Here is an 18,494-nt window from a genome sequence, read left to right on the forward strand (position 1 = left end):
GTTGCCGGAGACCCATGGCAGCCCAGCTCCAGGCTGAGCTGTTGTTCAGCATCTTAGTTATGGAGGGCAGTGTCACTGGCCCTCATATGTGGGATCCGAACCAGGGCCCTCTGGTGTCCCAAGCCAGCTCTTAACCAATGCGCCACTCGGCCGGCCCATTAAACCACTTTTTAAGACCATTTGCTTCTCTGTCTGTTTTCCACATCTGGATTATTTGTGCCTTTAGCTCCTTTAGTCTGATACATGTTAGATGCTTAATCACTTTTGAATAAAACAACATTTTTTTTTAAAAAAACAGGACTTAAATAGTGCATCACGCCTTTCCATCGCAGCACCATCTATACCTCTGCCCGTTCTTGACTTTCGAGCTCCAGAGCCTGTCCAGAGTGTCGCACAAGGAATCCGCATGAACTGCCCACAGGACTATGCTTGCATTGTTGATGCTGTGAAATCCTCAGAAGCCACATCTGGAAATATTGCATTTATAGTGGAGTTATTAAAAAATATTTCTAAAGACTTGTCTGATAATGTTACCCAAGAGAAAATGAAGGTAGGTATTCTTTGTTCATGCCATTAAAAAGCTGACAATTTTTTTCAAAATCCTGCACTTTAACAGTTTCAAATTTACTTTGAAAAAATTACAACCATCACAACGATTATAACAAAATAGTTGGCATTTCATTTCAATTTTGCATATTGATTCATTCTAGTTTATGGAATTTGTCAAGAACCTAGAATGTGTTTATACATATTTTTGTACAGACTTAATACAGAGGGTGCCAAAAAAATGTATACACATTTTAAGCAAGGAAAACTGTGTCAAAATTGTAATACTCAATATATACTGATAACAAAAGATGACTACAAGTCCCATTTGACTTCTGCAATTACAAGAGGTGCTCAAAGTGGTTACCGTCAGCATCCAGGCACTTCCGATTATGGCAAACTATTGCTTAAGCAACGTTGACCCAAGTGTCCACTTGTATACATTTTTTTGGCAGCCCCGGTATATTCAAGAAAATATCACAGAGTAATGGCAGTGAGCAAGACTGTGTCTACTCTGATGTTTCCAAAATGTCGTTTTGTGGAACATAATTGTTCTGAGAAGTGTTAACAGAGCTTTCATTTTTAATTGGGAGATTATAGCACAGCTGTTGTAGGGACTCTGAGTTAATGTTAAGCAGGTTTCCTTATGGCAGAACTTTTTTAGAGCTTTTAAAGTGTTAATGAACTTGGGCCCTCTTTATATATATGGGGGATATAGGGATATGGTATGCAGTATTTCTCAAACTTAGGTTGCCATAGACTCTGACCCCAACCCCCTCTATTAAACAATCATTAATATCTTATGGGAAACTTGGGTTATACAGAGTGCAGTTTGGAAATGCAGGGCACATAATAAAGCAGATAAACTTTATTTGTGATACATTTTATTTTTTAATTTAATTTATTTTTAACATTCTTTTGCTTTTCTTCCTTTGCTTCAGGCTGAGATTCTAAGAAACAGTAAACATAAGGGGAAATATGTCAAATAAGACCAGATCATTTGATTCAGAAATTTCAGATTTCAGAAATTGACTTTGTACAATCATGTGTAGATCCTTCATATAATATCCACTTTTCTCCGTTGCAGAGCTACAGTGAAGTGGCCGACCACATTCTTGACACAGCAACCATTGCAAATTGGGCTTTCATTCCCGACGAGAATGCCAGCTCGGATTTGTTGCAGTCAGTGAATTTGTTTGCTAGGCAACTCCACATTGGCAATGACTCTGAGAACATTGTGGATGAACTCTTTATTCAGGCGAAAGGGTTTCACATTAACCACAATACCTCAGAGAAAAGTTTCAGGTTCTCCAGGAACATGAACAATACAACAGAGGATATCATAGGAGTGATAGAAATTCCCAGGCATGAGCTGTGGAAGCTGCCACCAAATATGTCTCAAGCCGTCAGCATAGCTTTTCCCACCTTGGGGGCTGTTTTGAAAGAAGCCCACTTACAAAATGAGAGTCTTCTCAGGCCAGTGAATAGTCTGGTCCTTTCGGTGATTTTACCAGAAAGATTACAGCAAATCTTACTCACGTTTGAGAAGATCAATAAATCCCGGCATGCCCGGGCTCGGTGTGTTGGCTGGCACTCCTGGAAAAGGAGGTGGGATGAGAAGGCTTGTGAAACAACGTTGGATATCACGAACAAAGTGAAATGCCGGTGTAACCGCACCAATGTGGTGATGTCTTTTTCCATTTTAATGTCCCCCAAAATTATAGATGACAAAATCCTGGGCTACATCACCTGCATTGGGCTCAGCGTCTCCATCCTCAGCTTGGTTCTTTGCCTGCTCATTGAAGCCACCGTGTGGTCCCGGGTCGTGGTGACGGAGATAGCCTACATGCGTCACGTGTGCATTGTGAACATAGCCGTGTCCCTCCTGGCCGCCAATGTGTGGTTTATCGTAGCCTCTAACTTTAACAAAAAGGCCCTGGACCACAAGTGGTGTGTTGCGATGACATTTTTTAGCCACTTTTTCTACCTCTGTCTGTTTTTCTGGATGCTCTTCAAAGCCCTGCTCATCATCTATGGGATATTGATCGTTTTCCGCAGGATGCTGAAGTCCTGCATGATGGCCATTGGCTTCGCCATTGGCTATGGGTGCCCGCTGGTCATAGCTGTCACCACCGTTGCTGTCACAGTGCCAGGGAAAGGCTACCTGAGACGCGATGCCTGTTGGCTTAACTGGGACAATACCAAAGCCCTGCTAGCATTTGCCATCCCTGCCTTGATCATCGTGGCTGTGAATCTTCTTGTGGTTTTGGTTGTTGCTGTCAACACTCAAAGGCCCTCTATTGGCAGTTCCAAGTCTCAGGATGTAACCATAATTTTGAGGATCAGCAAAAATGTTGCCATCCTTACCCCACTGCTGGGACTGACCTGGGGTTTTGGAATAGCCACCCTCATAGATAGTACTTCCTTGATATTCCACATCATCTTTGCCCTGCTCAATGCTTTCCAGGTAAGTTCCAAGAGGGAGACTTATTTTATTCATTAATATTATTGCTTTTTATTTATAAAATATTATTTTATAATTTGTGATTCCGGTTATACAATTAAAGATGGCGATGGTTTTAAAATACAGAGCACAGAATGTTCCTTCCATTTTCCTCCATATCTTAGAGACATTTAGAGGTGGCGTCTCTCACCCTATTGATTATCAAGTCGTATTTAGCTGATTATCAAGCCATTTTTAGTTGGGTGGGAATTTCCTTCCTGTTCTCCTCACTGATCCACCTGTATCCCTCCTAAAGTTTCAATGTCAAAAGAAGTTGACCTTCACTTATACAGGACCATTCTTGGGTCAGGGAGATGTGAGGCTACACTCTCAGGTCATGCCTCAAACTAAGCATGATTTTTATTCTTTCTCATGTAGTTTGAGAACTCAGTGAAATGAGTCATTTTCCATGGTGTTGAAGAGATGCCCTCGCTGTTCTCTTTGGGTGTTAACCAGTCGGGAGTGCTTATGTCCCTTCCCTGCTATTCCCTGTGATATAAAGGCAGGTTGTTATTCAAAGAAATGGATCTTGCCACATGTTACCTGGTCCTGGGAAAGTCATTTTTCTCTGGTCCTCAACCTTCTCATCTGTAAGGTAAAGAGATGGCTCTGAAATGGTATCTCTTGTCTTTTCTTCTTTAACATGCTTGGTTTGCATGATTATCCATCTAAGAGCTGCTTTGTTCCATCTTGGCTAGTCAGCTTGCACATTTGGGAAACCATCATTAGCCAGGTTGCTTTCCATACCTATGGGTAATAGAAAAGTTGGCAAGTTTAAGTTCTTAGTTATGGTTTTAATCAGGGGTTGGCAAACTATGGCCTGCTGCCTCTTTTTGTAAATAGTTTTGTTGGAAGACAGCCATACCCATTCTTTCACATTTTGCCTATTGCTCGTTTTGAGCTACAGTGAGAAAGCTGAGGTAGTTGTAACAGAGACTGTGTAGCCTGCAAAGACTAAAATATTTATAATCTGTTTCTTTGCAGAAAAATTTTTTTAAAAATCAACTAGTATTGAAATTACGTAAATATAACTGCATGATAAAGCAGCAAAGTATTCTTATTAACAGAATTTTAAAGAATCGCTACTTCTCTTAAATAGTCACTATTTTCTATTCTTTTAAATAGAGTCACTACTACTCTATTTAAAATTTGATACAAAATATAAAACAGACTTTAAAGAAATACCAACTCAGATCAACTATATATCTTACTGATAATTCTTTTATAACTATGAAGAACATTTACTTCACTCCCTTTCGCTGCTTTAAAGAGAAATCTTTGACTTCATTTTATTCTTTCCTCCCTTCCTTCCACCCTCCCTTCATCCCTTCTTCCCTCCCTTTCTTTCTTTCTTTCTTTCTTTCTTTCTTTCTTTCTTTCTTTCTTTCTTTCTTTCTTTCTTTCCTTCTTTCCTTCTTTCCTTCCTTTCTTTTTTCCTTTTTTGAAATCAAAAGCTTTTGGACATAAATCTCCCCAACTCCTGAGGGGATTTCCACCAGTTACTCTGGTGACTAATGGTTCATCCTATTTTTACTTTGCAACTTAACTCAACCTCAGAAAGTTTTCTTCTTTTTTTCCAGATCACTTCTTTTTCTCTTTTCTTGATAGAAATAAAACTACTAAAACACTTGTGACCCACATTTAAAGATTTCAGTCTTCTCAGTGTTTCAACAGTATGAAACCATCTGTAGAAACCCAGGCTTCCCTCTAGTCTCATGGCAGGATCTAGACTTTTCTTGCACCTCAACTCCCATCATTTAAAACAATTGACTTCCAATTATTGTGACTTTATAGGTGACCAAATAATTTAAACGGGAACAGACTCTGGCCTTACACATCTCTGTAATTTTCACTGTTATTTACGCAGAACCTTCTTTCATCAGCTCAGAGAACCTGGCTACCTATTTCTCGACTTTTAACTCCAACTTAAAATAGGCTAGGATACGTTTCATTTTCTCAGGTGTCTTCCATGATTGTGGCTTTCAGTTACAAGATTCCATGTCACGTATTACTGTCATCATAAGGAAGAACAACTACCATAATACTTGGGGAGAAAGTAAATGTATTTAATAAGGTTGAAAACTCTATCCTACAGCTGTAGCCATTTAATAAATATCAATAACTGTCATGCACAGATATTGTGGTTCTATTTCTTTGAGGTATACTCAAGGAAAATACTTATCAATGTGTTTTTACCTGAATCGGTAGAAACTCAAGTTTCTAATGTCTGATAACTGTCTTGGAAGGTATGTAGAAGAGTTGTATTGATATAACAGCTGGGATATTGTCTGCAAAACTGTCCTCATGCTTCTGTTGAATTTTGCTACAGGGGTTCTTCATCTTGTTGTTTGGAACCATTATGGATCACAAGGTAATTTGAATTTGTTTCACTCATTGTAGATCATATCCACGTGGCTGAAAGCATGGTTCAGGGGAGTTGGGTGTACAGGGCATCAGCTGTGAGGGGTAAGGAAAGAACTATACTCTCTCATTTCCTGCACTTCATGAAATCAGCAGGAGGCTGTATGTGAGTATAGGTGGTGAAAGGAATGGAAACCATAACCACAATTTTGATCTTAACCATAAATCTTGTTTATAACTACACCTCAACTTTTATCAAAGTCTTATTATGTGCCAAGCACTGTGCTAAACCATCTGATGCTGCTTCTGCCAGGGTTACTAGTCTCAAAGTTTCAGGACATGGGTCTGGGCATTGGAGATGTTGTCATTTCTTCAGTGCCATTGCTTTTTTTTTTTAAGATTTTTTTTATTGGGGAATTGGGGGAAGGGGAACAGACAAGTTGCTGTCCTTTTGTTCTTCAGTCTAGTTGTGGAGGACATTGCTTCACTGGCCCAAGTTGGCACCATCATTGCGCTCTGCCTAGGCGAGGCAGATCAGTCGTCGGCTTCTGGACGGCTGCTCACTGCGGCTGCTGGCCGCTCACTGCGGCTGCTGGCCGCTCATGCTGGCTGCTGGCTACACACGGTAGCCCATGGCAACCCACTGCAGCAGGGGTTGCAACCTACGCCATTGCTGGCGACTGACGGCAGCCCAGCTCCAGGTTGAGCTGTTGTTCAGCATCTTAGCTGTGGAGGGCAGTGTCACTAGCCCTCATATGTGGGATCCGAACTGGGGCCCTCTGGAGTCCCAAGCCAGTTCTTAACCATCGTGCCACTTGGCCGGCCCTGTCATTGCTTCTTTAGATTAGAGATGCTTTGAGGATGAAGATGTCTTCACTGAAGGGACCATCAAGGGTAGCAGAGGTAAGGCTCTCCCTTTCTGTTTCAATACTGGAGGGTCAGTGTCCTCAGCAGAACCATGCAGAGACAAATATTATAGCTTAGTATTCAGGATTTGTTAGCAAAGAGAATCATTAGGGCTTATCTTCATTCATTCCTTTCTCATTTAACAAACATTGGAGTATCCTGGTAAATCTTAAGGTAAGCCTAAGAGGATTTTCCACATTGGACATATTTCAACTTGACATATGGACCCTTGAGATGGGGCAACATGGACCCAGGATCATAAATTCATAAAATGTTAGTGCATAGAAATAAGAGTCTAATCTACCCTATACATTTCACAGGTAAGGAAACCAAGGCCCTGAGTACTTGAAATTTGCCCAAAGCTACACAGCCAATCATGAGAATTAGCATTCTCCTTGCCCAGGGCTCTTTCAATAAACCACACTCCCTTGGATTGAAGTACCTGTGTATTTACAGATCTCTAAGATAACTTTTGTCTGAACTGTCTGTCTTTTAAGGTACCAACTCAAATTGCTATCATTGCTATATTAATAGGAAAGAAATAATTTACTCAACCAACAATTTCTCAATAAGAACTAATTTCTCAAAAACAAACAAAAAAATTTCTGGACACATTAGGAGTCAGCATTAATGTTAGCTAGTATTGAATGAGACTTTTAACTTAGTTCACCAATTCTACAATAGGCCTTTTATTCACCTTTTAACATTTCTGAAATTGGGATGTATTTTATAATCAATTGCATGTCATGGTTTAATTAGCAAGTTTTTTTTTCTGTCTTAGTGTAACATAAAATTAATGATGTAGCTTATAATGTTAGATTCAGTGACATATGGGAATTCAATTCTGTGTAGCTCTGTTAATTTAGGTACTTCTCCTCATGTCTTCATTTTACATGTTTATCTCTAAGCAGGCATGTACATAAATATAAATATATGTGTCAATGCCGTTACTCATTGACATCGCCGTTATTTATTTATTTATTTATTTATTTTGCATTTAGAATGCATCATTAAGCCCAACCAATGGATCTAAATTAATGAATCGTTGAGGATGAGACGTGAGTATTAAAAACTCAAGAAATTTCAATTGCAAGCTGTGACAAACCACTCAGCACCCCTTGTAAACATGGTATTCCCTACTCTGTGATGCTGGAGTAAGGTGGGAAGGGAACAGATAGACATGTCTTTCAGAGAAAAGGAACTTCTTTATTGCCCAACACATAAACGAAAAAATGCACATCTTTTTTAAAACCTATGTCATCTCAGGTTACATGACCAAATCTTAAGCACGCTTATTTTTTCTGTTCTCAGTGAGAGAATGCTCTCATGATACCTGCACTGACACAGGATACACCCTCACTCACACTTAATTCCATCTTGTCAGTGAGTGGTGACACTTATAGTAGTCCGATTGTCGAGAAGGAAGACTTCATTAATTGAAACCACAAAGCTCTCTCTAATGAAGTTGGGGCCCAGAATCATTCCTAAGGGGCTGTGGGTACAGTTGGGGCAAATTAGTTGTCTACTCACTGCCAACCTCTGGGGCATTTCTACACAAGTGAAGTCAGGGAAAACAAATATTAGGCAGCCATGAAAGGGAGAACAAGTCACAAAATGGCAGCCAGAAACCTGAAAGGTAATAGGAGAATGTTGGCTGGGATGATCAGTCTTGGTAGGATTTTGTCTTGGAGAGGTTTCATGGCCTGTCTGCATGGATGTCGGTGAGTCTCAGATTTTATAAACACCATCTGGCAGCAGGCACATCCTCTTTTACATTCCTTCCGTTTCTGAGAGAAGAAGGCCCATGTATTGAACGATGGGGCAAAGCAAAAGGTTGAAACAATCTCATGGAATCAAAGACACTGTAAGGTGGAAGAACCCTAAAAGGACCTCCTGTGGTACAGATCCTACAAACCTGAGGTCGTGCTGGTGTGGGCCATTGCACATGATCCCAGAGAGAGGGAGAGGGTTCTATCATATACATTGACTGGCGCATGTAAGGTGCTGGGAAACCAGAGGAAACACTGCTATATTATCCTTAACTAATCATCTTAATGTTTAGATTTTTATATTAGAACTTTAAAAGGGGGGAGACAGAATATAGTAGAACTTTACAAAGGTGAACCCTCCCAACCTCTGCCCATTTCCTAGCCCATAACTTTCCTCCATGGTGGAATAGTTCTATAATATTTCTTGATTAGTCACTAATTGAGAGGTAGCTTAGACCATCTGTTAAAGTTAAGCTTTCCATTAAGGTCCAATTTGAGCTGTGAGGAAGTTTATTGGACTGTCGCAGCTGGAGAAGCCCCTTCCTTCCGGGAATCATATGTCCAGCCATCCTAGGGAAGAGAAACAGAATTGAGGTCTTATACCCAGCTAGTGGGCATACCTGGTTGGTTGTGGTACAAGTTGGAGAAAACCACTAGGAGCCAAGATCAGGAACTACACCACGTATTAGAACTGGGGAGGTGCACAAGGCTTAGGCCCATATTTGGAGGAAATGTAGGAAGGAGGTGGGAATGCACTGACAACTTTTCCCAAAGAAAGCCATGTAGTTCTTCAACTTCCAACTTCTGTTTTTGAACCTACGAGGTGGGAGATGAACTGAGGATTGCATTCTTTTAGCATATCCTCCTCCAGTGGTCCTGGACCAATTGAATTTTCTCAGTAACTGGGACTGTGCTTTTCACATCTGGATGCATTGTGGTATCAGAAGGGCACAGGAACAATAGCGGACACTGTGATAGACCATGCTGGGGGCCCAACAAGCATTAGAGGACAGGGACAGGAAATTCACGCTAAGTGATCCTTCCAGGTCCAGAATGGCGAGCCGGAAGCCCAAGGGAGGCCTATCAGCTGAGATCAGGGCTCATCCATGGAGTTTAGGGCACAATTACAGCTCAGTGACATGGGGTATATGGTTAAGAGCAAAGACAGGGTCTCAGCCCAGGGCAAGGCTAACCCACAGGAAAAAGGCAGTTATTTCAGACTGTAAATCAGAATACAAAATCAAAGACTGATGGAGTCTCAGGAGGTCGGCGGAATTCCAGTGGTGAGAAAGAGGGAGAGAGGTCTCAGAAATGAACTTGCAGAGAACTGAGACCCCTGAGTGGGCGAAAGCTCCTTATATCCCAGGGACCTCAGGCCAGACTGGTCTTAGAAATAAAGTCGGGATAGGCTTGTCAGGAGGTCCTGGGGTCAGGGAAAGACTGCAAAGGTGTGAGAAATGGGCAGTTTGCTTCAGGTATAGATTTTAATTGAGAGACCCCATCCTGGGAGGCAGAGAGGGGAGGATGCCATTCTTGGAATGAGGCCACAGCTGCACAGAGCTCTCTGTTGTTTATATTTGGGCTTTTACTACAACCCAAACAGCTGTTTCACCCAGTGTGATTTGGGGGTCACCTGTTCTGTTCCTCTAAAATCTCTTCCATATATTTGTTTATGCCTGAAATTCATCTAAAAGGATACAGAACTCTTCGTTCCACAGTGAAAAACGAGACTGATTAAATAAATACCTCCAAGAGAAGCAACGCTGTTTTTTCTATGTAAAGGTGTAAATTCAGGGCTGTAGAGTCATTCTCGAGATCAAGCTTAGATTGTGGAGGAGGGCGAGCAGGCACCGAGCATGGAGTTTAGGGTCGAGGGCACAGCATGGAGGAGACACAGGGCACAGATCAGTAAAGCTGGGAGCATAGACTCCTTACTGTGTGACCTTGAGGAAATTGCTTCATGCCTCTGTGTCTGCATTCCCTTATCTGTAAAATGGGGCTAATAGTAATACATACGTGTACCTCCCAGGATGGTTTCAGGGTTCAGTGAATTAATACTCTTAAACTAGTGCATGGTTCCACTTAAGTTATCAATAAATGCCAACCATTGTTCTGTGTGTTAACCAGTGCTTCAACCATTTTGCCTAGGCTTCCCCATTTCTCATGGATGTTCTGTGTCCTGGACGGAGAGTTGATCCCCAGGAGAAGGAGGCTGGAAAGTGGGCTGGAATGAGAAGGGACAGTTATGCTTCCTTGGGAGACTTTCGCTTCTTGCTAGGAGTAATCCCTAAGCTCTCAGTGTGGAAATATCTGCTGAGGAAAAGAGGAGGATAACATTTGGTGACTAGGCTTTAAGGAAGTGGATCTACTGACACTTTGACTTACCCTTGACCTGCAAGAGCTAGCTTCTTGGTCAACCTTGGCAAGATTAAGACTCAACCTGCAAGCCGTTTTATGACCTCTTGACAAGCCTGGGGTTGTTGAGGCCCTGCTCGACTTGATCTGCTGTTACTCCGGAGGCCTGCTCTGTGTCTCCATGGGCTCAGCCATCCATCACTCTGCATGGACCCTGGACATTTTGATAGACTGGGGTTAGATCCAGTTTCAGGAGTGGGGGTGGGGGTGGGGTGGGAGGTGGGGTGGCAGTTGGAACTCTGAATCTGCTTTTCGGAGACAGTTAAGTCATGGTAGGTTTCTTAAAGATAAGGAACAGAAGAAAAATAAGAGGACTTTTTAAATGTGTTTATCATTTTAGTCTATTTTAGGCCTTGAGTAAAATTAATGTAGCTCCTAGGACATTAGGTTTCTCATTTGTGAAACAGAAAAAATATTCTTGTAGATATTATCAGTGTGTGTGTGTGTGTGTGTGTTTATATATATATATAAAAGATTCTGGTTGTTCTTTTAGAAATAAAAATAAAAATATTTACCTTTCACAACTTGCTCATGTGTGGGTCCACTCAATATTGGCATGCCCATTGGTACCACAACCATCTAGGGTATTGTCCCTGTTATCAATCTACTGCAACTCATTGAGCAGACCCACAGGAAGCCCAGGAATGCAACCCTACCATAGAGTTCCAAGGTCAGAACCTGGAAATTCTCGGCAAACAGCACTGCTGTCTTTCAGAGATGCTTAGTGAAATTTCTATCGCCAGTTTGGTTTTAAACAGCAAGCCAATCAGTAGGGCTGATGATGGCCATGTGGGTGTGGGTAGAGCAACCGGATCAAACCAGAAGTCACAAAAAGCCATTTAGTCATCCTTTTCACAAAACACACAAACAAGTGTGTACCTCTTTGCAGGGCTGCTTCCACAACCTTTCATGCTGGTAGTTTAGAAGCTAGACAAGGATTCATTTCAAACCAAAGAGTAATTATTCAAGCGATAAAAATTTTCCAGTCAATTGGAAATTATGCTCCTCTCATAAAATTGAAATAAATTGTTCATTGTGAGAGACATGAATATGACTTCAAGATTTATAAAATTGCCTGAGCATTAGTTTATTGACCCACATTTCCTTCCCGACTCTTGCTACTGTAAAAACGACTTTTATTTCTCTCAAGCAAAGATCTAGAAATTCCACAGCATCATGTAATACCAAGCCAAATCATTGCCTTTAGTTCGGTAGATTTATTTGGGACTGTAACAAGGTGAAATTAATAATTTCCTTATGTTAATAGCATTTAGTCTCCTTTTTATTTTTTCCAGATTTCCCTAAGCTCTCCATAGTTTTAGTGCATATTAAGAGGAATATGGTGCTGAGTTTAGTCAGTTCTGCAATAAAAAGACATATGCATTTCTAAAAATCACCATGGGAGGCAAAATTGGCAATAAAAGCCACAAAATTTGTGGAATGAATGGGACTACTGATATAATATGCCAACACCTAGGTATGAACCTTAGGGAGCAATATCTTAGCCCCAAGCAACACAGCTTGAAAATAAATTTTCTCCTAGGAATTTTTTTCCTCCTGGTAATTTTCATCTTGGACACAAGTTAGTGACTCAATGGTTGTACCCACACTGAGAAATCAATTTTTCCCCTGCTTTATGTGGCCAGGTGATATTTTATCATCTCTTCCCATCCTCCCACATCACATTCATTCCATTAAGAAGTGTGGCTGAAAGTTTGCATCACTAACAGAAGGGAGTGGCTTTTACTTGGTGTTTGGTTTCCCAGCCCTGCACTTCAAGAGGTAGCAATCTGTTCAGGGAGTGAAGAATTGGTTTCCAAAAGATACAGGATTTTTGGGAAACAGTCAGGGAGTGGCACAAGAGGCAACCAGCGGGGCTGGGCGAGTGGCTCAGTTGGTTACGAATTTGCTTAAGAGCACGAGCTCTGAGCAACAGTGTTGCTGGTTCGATTCCTACATGGACCAGTGAGCTTCGGCTGAGCTGAGCTGCCACTGATCTGCCAACAGGTGGCAGGATAGCTCAGCTGGTGAGAGCACGTGCTCCTAATGACAAGATTGCCTGTTTGATGGTGGGCTACTCCCATCCACGGCTAGGACTGAATTCGTCCTTGAGCTGAACTGCCACCCAGATGGCTCAGTGGATAGAGCATGTGCTCTTAACAGCAAGACTGCCGGTTCGACTCCCGCATGAAAAAAAAAAAAAGAGGCAACCAGAAAATGGAACTCAAATCCTGACCCTTTCCCACAACTTCCTCTGGGAGGGGGCCCTGCTAAGATTGATGAGGCTTCAGTGCAGAGTATGATGATAAGCTAACAAAGGAAAGACTGTAGCTGGTAAAACAAAGACTGTGGAAACTTATTAAACAGGAAACGATCAAGTTACAGAAGACATTTTAAGAAAGTGGATAGAGGCTTTGTTCAGACACACAAATGTGTTATGAAAGTCAGGGAGCGAAGAGCCTGAACATCTCAGCCTCTGGGTCTGGGCAGTTTTGGACAGGATAGGTGTGGATTGAGGCTTGGCCCCGTGCTGCGCTTCAAACACAAGCAGTGCGGGCCTGTGGAAAAAAGATAGGTTTTGGAGACAGCCAGGTGTGTGTTTCAATTCTGTCCTTCCGACATTCTAATGGGTGACTTGGGAGAGTTATTTAGTCTCTAGGGGTCTCCTACTTTGCTCATTCATAAAATGGTAATATAAACCACACCTATGGTATTGAGCAGAGTAAAGAAGGTGGTGCCTGTGAAAGCACCTGCCCCAGTGTCTAACACATGGGAGATGATTGAGAAATGTTAGTTCCCTTTCCCCATCCCTCTATGTGTCTGGGGAGGGGGGTGTGAGTACATTGCTTTTTCTTTAAAGGTGCTTTTGGCTCTGTGCAACAAGTGGGGTGGTTGTGTGGACTAGAGAACTGGAGTCAAGGTCTTACATATTAGGACTTTCATTAGGCTCAAGAGCGAGAGACAGAGGAGGTCTTCAAATGTCCTTCTAGTGGGTTAGCCTGGTCATAGGATGGGACAGGGGACAGGGTTTCAGAGCAATGCACCTGCTTCAGGAATAAAAATCAAAAGTGGGTCTGGAATTTGGTGCCAGAGAACAAAGAACTCTATATGGGATAATAATTTTCAGAGTAACAAATTGTGGAGAAAGTAAATTGTATTCTTGAATGACTTCAGCTACTTAATTTTATAACCCAAAGCAAGCTTTGTGGAGAGTCAGTGATAAGGGCCATCTGTATGCTAAAATGAGTAAGAGTGTCCAAAAGTTTCTATGGGGAGAGATGCCCTCACACTCCCGTTACAGGTAAGAAGATACATTAAGATAGGTAACATGAGCTGTACATTGAGTCATTCAACATCTTTATCTCAGTTTATCTGTAAAATGGTAATTAAGAGCATGAGCCCTTTTCGCATGCTGTTATGGGCTGAGTTGTGCCCTCTGAAAATAAATATGTTAAAGTCCTAACCCCCAGTACCTCAGCATGTGACATAATTGGAAATAGGGCCTTTTTAGAGATAATTAAGTTAAAATGAGGTCATAAGAGTTGGCTCTAACTCAATATGACTGCTGTCTTCATAAGAAGAGGACGTTAGGGCACAGACAAGTATAGAGGAAAGATCATGTGAAGACACCGGGAAAAGATGGCCATCTCTAAGCCAAGGAGAGAGGCCTCAGAAGGAACCAACCCTGCAACACCTTGATCTCGGACTTCCAGCCTTCGAAGTAGTGAGATAATAAATTTGTGTTGTTTAAGCCACCAAATCTGGGATATTTTGTTATGGCAACCATCACAAACTAATACACATGCCCAGAGATTTAAAAAAGAAAAAAATAAGACTTACTTTTTTGAGAGCAGTTTTAAATTCACAGCAAAATTGAGAGGAAGGTACAGAGATTTCTCATATATACCCTGTCCCCCTCTGCCACTCCCACCCTCCCGCACAGCCTCCCATATTATCAACATCCCTACAAGAGTGGGACATTTGTTACAACTAATGAACCTACATTGACATATCATTATCATCCAAAGAGTATAGTTTACATTAAGGTTCACTTTTGGTGTTGTATGTTCTATGTGTTTTGACAAATCTACAATGACACGTATCATCATTATAGTGTCATATAGAGGATGGACTAATAATATAATATTCTAAATAAAGGGCAGATTTAATTTAATCAAATCTAATCCAAATATTTATTGAAGCCGACTCTTTGCAAAGAGCATCGGGATAGCTGTAGCAGAGAAATAGACAAGTAACATGCTATGCCATACTGCAAAGAGTTTGCTGTGGAAATGAGTCACACATTTACATTCTGAAGGCAGCTATCTTGAAGAAGCCATTTGTAGTGGATGCTGTGATACACTGCTGAGATTCTCCCTTCAGGACTGAGACACTCACTCCCCCAGCTGCCAAGAGTGTTGCTGGCTGATAGCTCATAGTCACGTACATTTCCAAGAATTGCTCTCCAAGGACTGAAGGAAGCTGCGTCTCCCCAGGTCATGCCAGAGGGAGCTTGCATCCAAGGACTGACTAATGATGCATATAAAGTCCCAGCTCCCTTGCCGAAAGTTGGAACATTTCTGAAAGACCACCTCAGTTCCAGAGTTTCCTGTGGGATCAGCTGAGGCCTCTGTCGTGACTGTGTCACAGTTTAACCCTCCCTCTTCCCACTCTTGTTTCTCTCAGTCCCTCACAGGTGTCCCCAGGTACACTCCCAAATAAACTTCATGCTAGCAAAATCCGCAACTCAGGGTCTGTTCTCCAGGGCAAGTGACCAATGACACTGCTCACTGTCTACTATTTTTATTAATACACTAAGGCTTTTCTCTGCTCAGGGTAAGTTGAAGTAAACGACAGCATGAATATTATGCATCATAGACTGTGGGGATGTTGGTGAAAATTTTCTATCATTTGGTGACATGTTGTATCTTATGGAAGCAGGTCTCATTTTTTTTTTCTTTTAATGAGTCATACAGCAGCCAAGGTAATCAGGAATCCAAATATTTCAAGTTACTCAACCATTATCAGAGACCTGCCAATGAATGCTCTTGCAGGCTGCTAGGACCGTGTAGAAAGCACAGCCCCCTTGCACGCTGCCACACAAGAGGATTACGTTTTGAGATGTGATTGCCTACCTGAGGAGTGGGTAACCAGTTTTTGGAGAAGCATTAAGACCACTATGAAAGCAGTCCAGTGCTCTTGTTGATTTTTAGAGTGATTGTATCGTAAAGAAAAACAAGGAAAAGTGCAGGCTCTAGAAACTGCTATGAACTCTGAGGGCGCGAGTGTTACTAGTCATGTGACTGAAGGAAAGTCATAACTGTCCTGTCCATCTGTTTCGTCACCTGTCACTGCGGACAGAGAGGAAAGAAGGTTGGCTGCAATCCTGGATCTCCAATTCCTTGTTGTCAGAGGTTCACAAAGAGCCACAGAGGGATGCTTCTGCCATTTCTCTTTCTCATGAGCCTTTGCATGTACAACCATATTCCCATGAGGAAGCCAGAGTTGATGAACTGGGCTGGACCATGTACCTGGGAGCTGCAAGGACAGACACCTGTTATCCTTCTAGTTTAAGGCTACATGTCCTGGTTGGCTTCCTTCCCCTCTAATCTTGACTCTTAAGTTCCCAAATGAAATCAAAGTGCTTCATATATAAGCAAATATTTCTCTTTAGATCTTGGAGCAGTGGCCTAAGCTCCAGGCTCCAGGGTTCCTGCTTAAGCTACTGCTGTGGTCAGTGGGGACACCTCTCACCAGTGCTCTCTGCAGAGGATCTGTGTTTTAGCCCTTGCCTCCTCTCCTCTGTTGCTATGATACTGAAATTTTTTACTTATCAGCTCAGCTTTTCCCACTTTTGAGCTAATTCCAGTCATTTTGGAGAGCATGCTCAGAGCTTCACATGTACCTGGGATTAGAGCACAGGATTTGCAGCCCTCGGTCTGGTTTAGGTGTGCTGAGGTTGAGTCCTGAGTCTTGGCTGTCTTCAGCCTGCTGCTGTTTCCATTATCTTCTATACTGAGAAGGTAAGGTTTACTGAACATCTGTCATGTTGTGACAGGTGCCCTGTTCTGAGGTCGTCTATCTACCATACAAAACCAGAGCCCTGACACCCCACTCTGGACAACGTCATCTTTGGAGGCTGTCCCATGTCCTGGCTGCAGCCCTGTTCCATTGGTCATCCCTTTGGGGTGGATTGTCACTACTTATGCATGTTTTGGCTGCTGCACCCTGTGTATGAATAGTATCCTAAGCCCCTCAGACAGTACTCATGGCCCAGAGTAAGCCCAGTTACCCAGCCGCTCTGGACTCTGGGAATTGGGTGGCTATTCAATATAAAGGGAATACTCTTTATATTCCCTGTGGAGCCAGCCCAGCTTTTCTTCCTCTCCTTCCCCATTAGCTTCCCCTGATGAGGTCTCAGAATACTTCAAGGAAGAGCTTCTTTCCAATGCTTATCTTTACCATCCCACATCCTACTGTTGCTATCCAGCCCTCCCACCGAAGGGAGCTCAGTAGAGAAGATCTTAAAAATAACAAGTTCTCCCCAATAGGGTTTTGTGAAACAGAAGACAACATTATTTATTATTTTTTTGTTTTAATCAGTGTATATAACAAGGATCTCCAATATGTAATGGACCTGCTTGCACCTCAGTGGGTTTCCTCAGCTGAGGTCACTTGATCTTAAACTGCAGGGTCTGCCTTAAGCTTTAGGGCTGACTTTGAATTTAAGATGAAATATAAGAAATGTTTTATGAGATCGAGGTGATTCAATAGCTAATTAAACTTTTTTTTTTGACCATGTGCCCTAGCTGTAGCAGCTGGGCTCCCACCTTTCTCCTGGAACGTTCCGCTTTCCATATTGCGTCACCCCTAATAAGAAGTCTGTCTCTGTGCTGATAGACTTCTCTGATTTTAGGTCCACGTAAGCCTGGGTCTCCACCTTGCTCCATTCCTCACCTTTCCTACTGACGCCTGGATCCTCCCTGATCTCAGCCAATGTCTGCTCCCAGGTTTCCTTTGCCACGTTCTCACCACTTACTCAGAAACCCTTCTTACCTTCTACTGGAACTCCCTCTTGCCCAATATTTGCTTGAACTGCCATCTATTTCCTATTTCCAAATACATTTATTGATTTAACATTTGTTGAGCATCTACACTGAGCTTATCATTGTGAACAAAACCCAGTCCCTGTCTTCAAGGAGCTTACAATTGACCGAAGGAGAGAGACGATTAAACAGGAAATACTATTATAGTAGCAGATAACTCTGCGAATAATATTGTTTAAATAAGCCTACTTTATCCTTACAGGAACGCTGTGAGGGAGATATTATTATTATCTCTATTTTATAGACATGGAAAGTGAGGCTCAGCTAGGTTAAATAGTTTGTCCTAGATCATAGAGACAGGAAGGGGAAGAATTAGGTTTAGAATCCAGGTCAGCCTGACTTTGCTATACTACTAATCCTCACCTTGTGCTATGATAGGTCAGAATACAGTTTATTCATTGACACACACACACAAAACCTGCTGAACTTTTGTTGGAATTACATTGACTTTACAGAGAAGTAATAGCTTTGCAAGATTGTGTCTTTTAATTCATTAACATAATTTGTCAGCCTTTTTGATCCATGATGATTCTTTTTTTTTTATTATTGGGGAATTGGGGGATCGGAACAGCACTGGGGAATTGGGGGAAGGGGAACAGACAAGTTGCTGTCCTTTTTTTGTTCTTCAGTCTAGTTGTGGAGGACGTTGCTTCACTGGCCCAAGCTGGCACCATCATTGCACTCTTCCCAGGCGAGGCGGATCAGTTGCTGGCTTCTGGACGGCCGCTCACTGCGGCTGCTGGCCGCTCACGCTGGCTGCTGGCTACACACTAGGCCATGGCAACCCACTGCAGCAGGGGCTGCAGCCTATCCTGTTGCCGGCGACTCATGGCAACCCAGCTCCAGGTTGAGCTGTTGTTCAGCATCTTAGCTGTAGAGGGCAGTGTC

General features: G+C 42.2%; 1 protein-coding gene across 1 annotated transcript in view; it reads left to right on the forward strand.

The window, feature by feature from the left end:
* LOC109396010 (adhesion G protein-coupled receptor F4) overlaps nt 1-10,642 on the forward strand; it is a 16,984-nt gene extending 6,342 nt beyond the window's left edge. The window contains exons 4-9 of the mRNA XM_019667525.1: nt 299-550; nt 1,634-3,013; nt 5,379-5,420; nt 6,254-6,313; nt 7,318-7,374; nt 10,234-10,642. Coding sequence (XP_019523070.1) covers nt 299-550; nt 1,634-3,013; nt 5,379-5,420; nt 6,254-6,313; nt 7,318-7,365 — 1,782 coding nt within the window. The 3' untranslated portion in view covers nt 7,366-7,374; nt 10,234-10,642. The remainder of the gene's footprint in view (nt 1-298; nt 551-1,633; nt 3,014-5,378; nt 5,421-6,253; nt 6,314-7,317; nt 7,375-10,233) is intronic.
* The last annotated feature ends 7,852 nt before the right edge of the window (nt 10,643-18,494 follow it).

Source organism: Hipposideros armiger, unplaced genomic scaffold (genome assembly GCF_001890085.2).
Source record: "Hipposideros armiger isolate ML-2016 unplaced genomic scaffold, ASM189008v1 scaffold_499, whole genome shotgun sequence".
NCBI classification, from domain to species: Eukaryota; Metazoa; Chordata; class Mammalia; order Chiroptera; family Hipposideridae; genus Hipposideros; species Hipposideros armiger.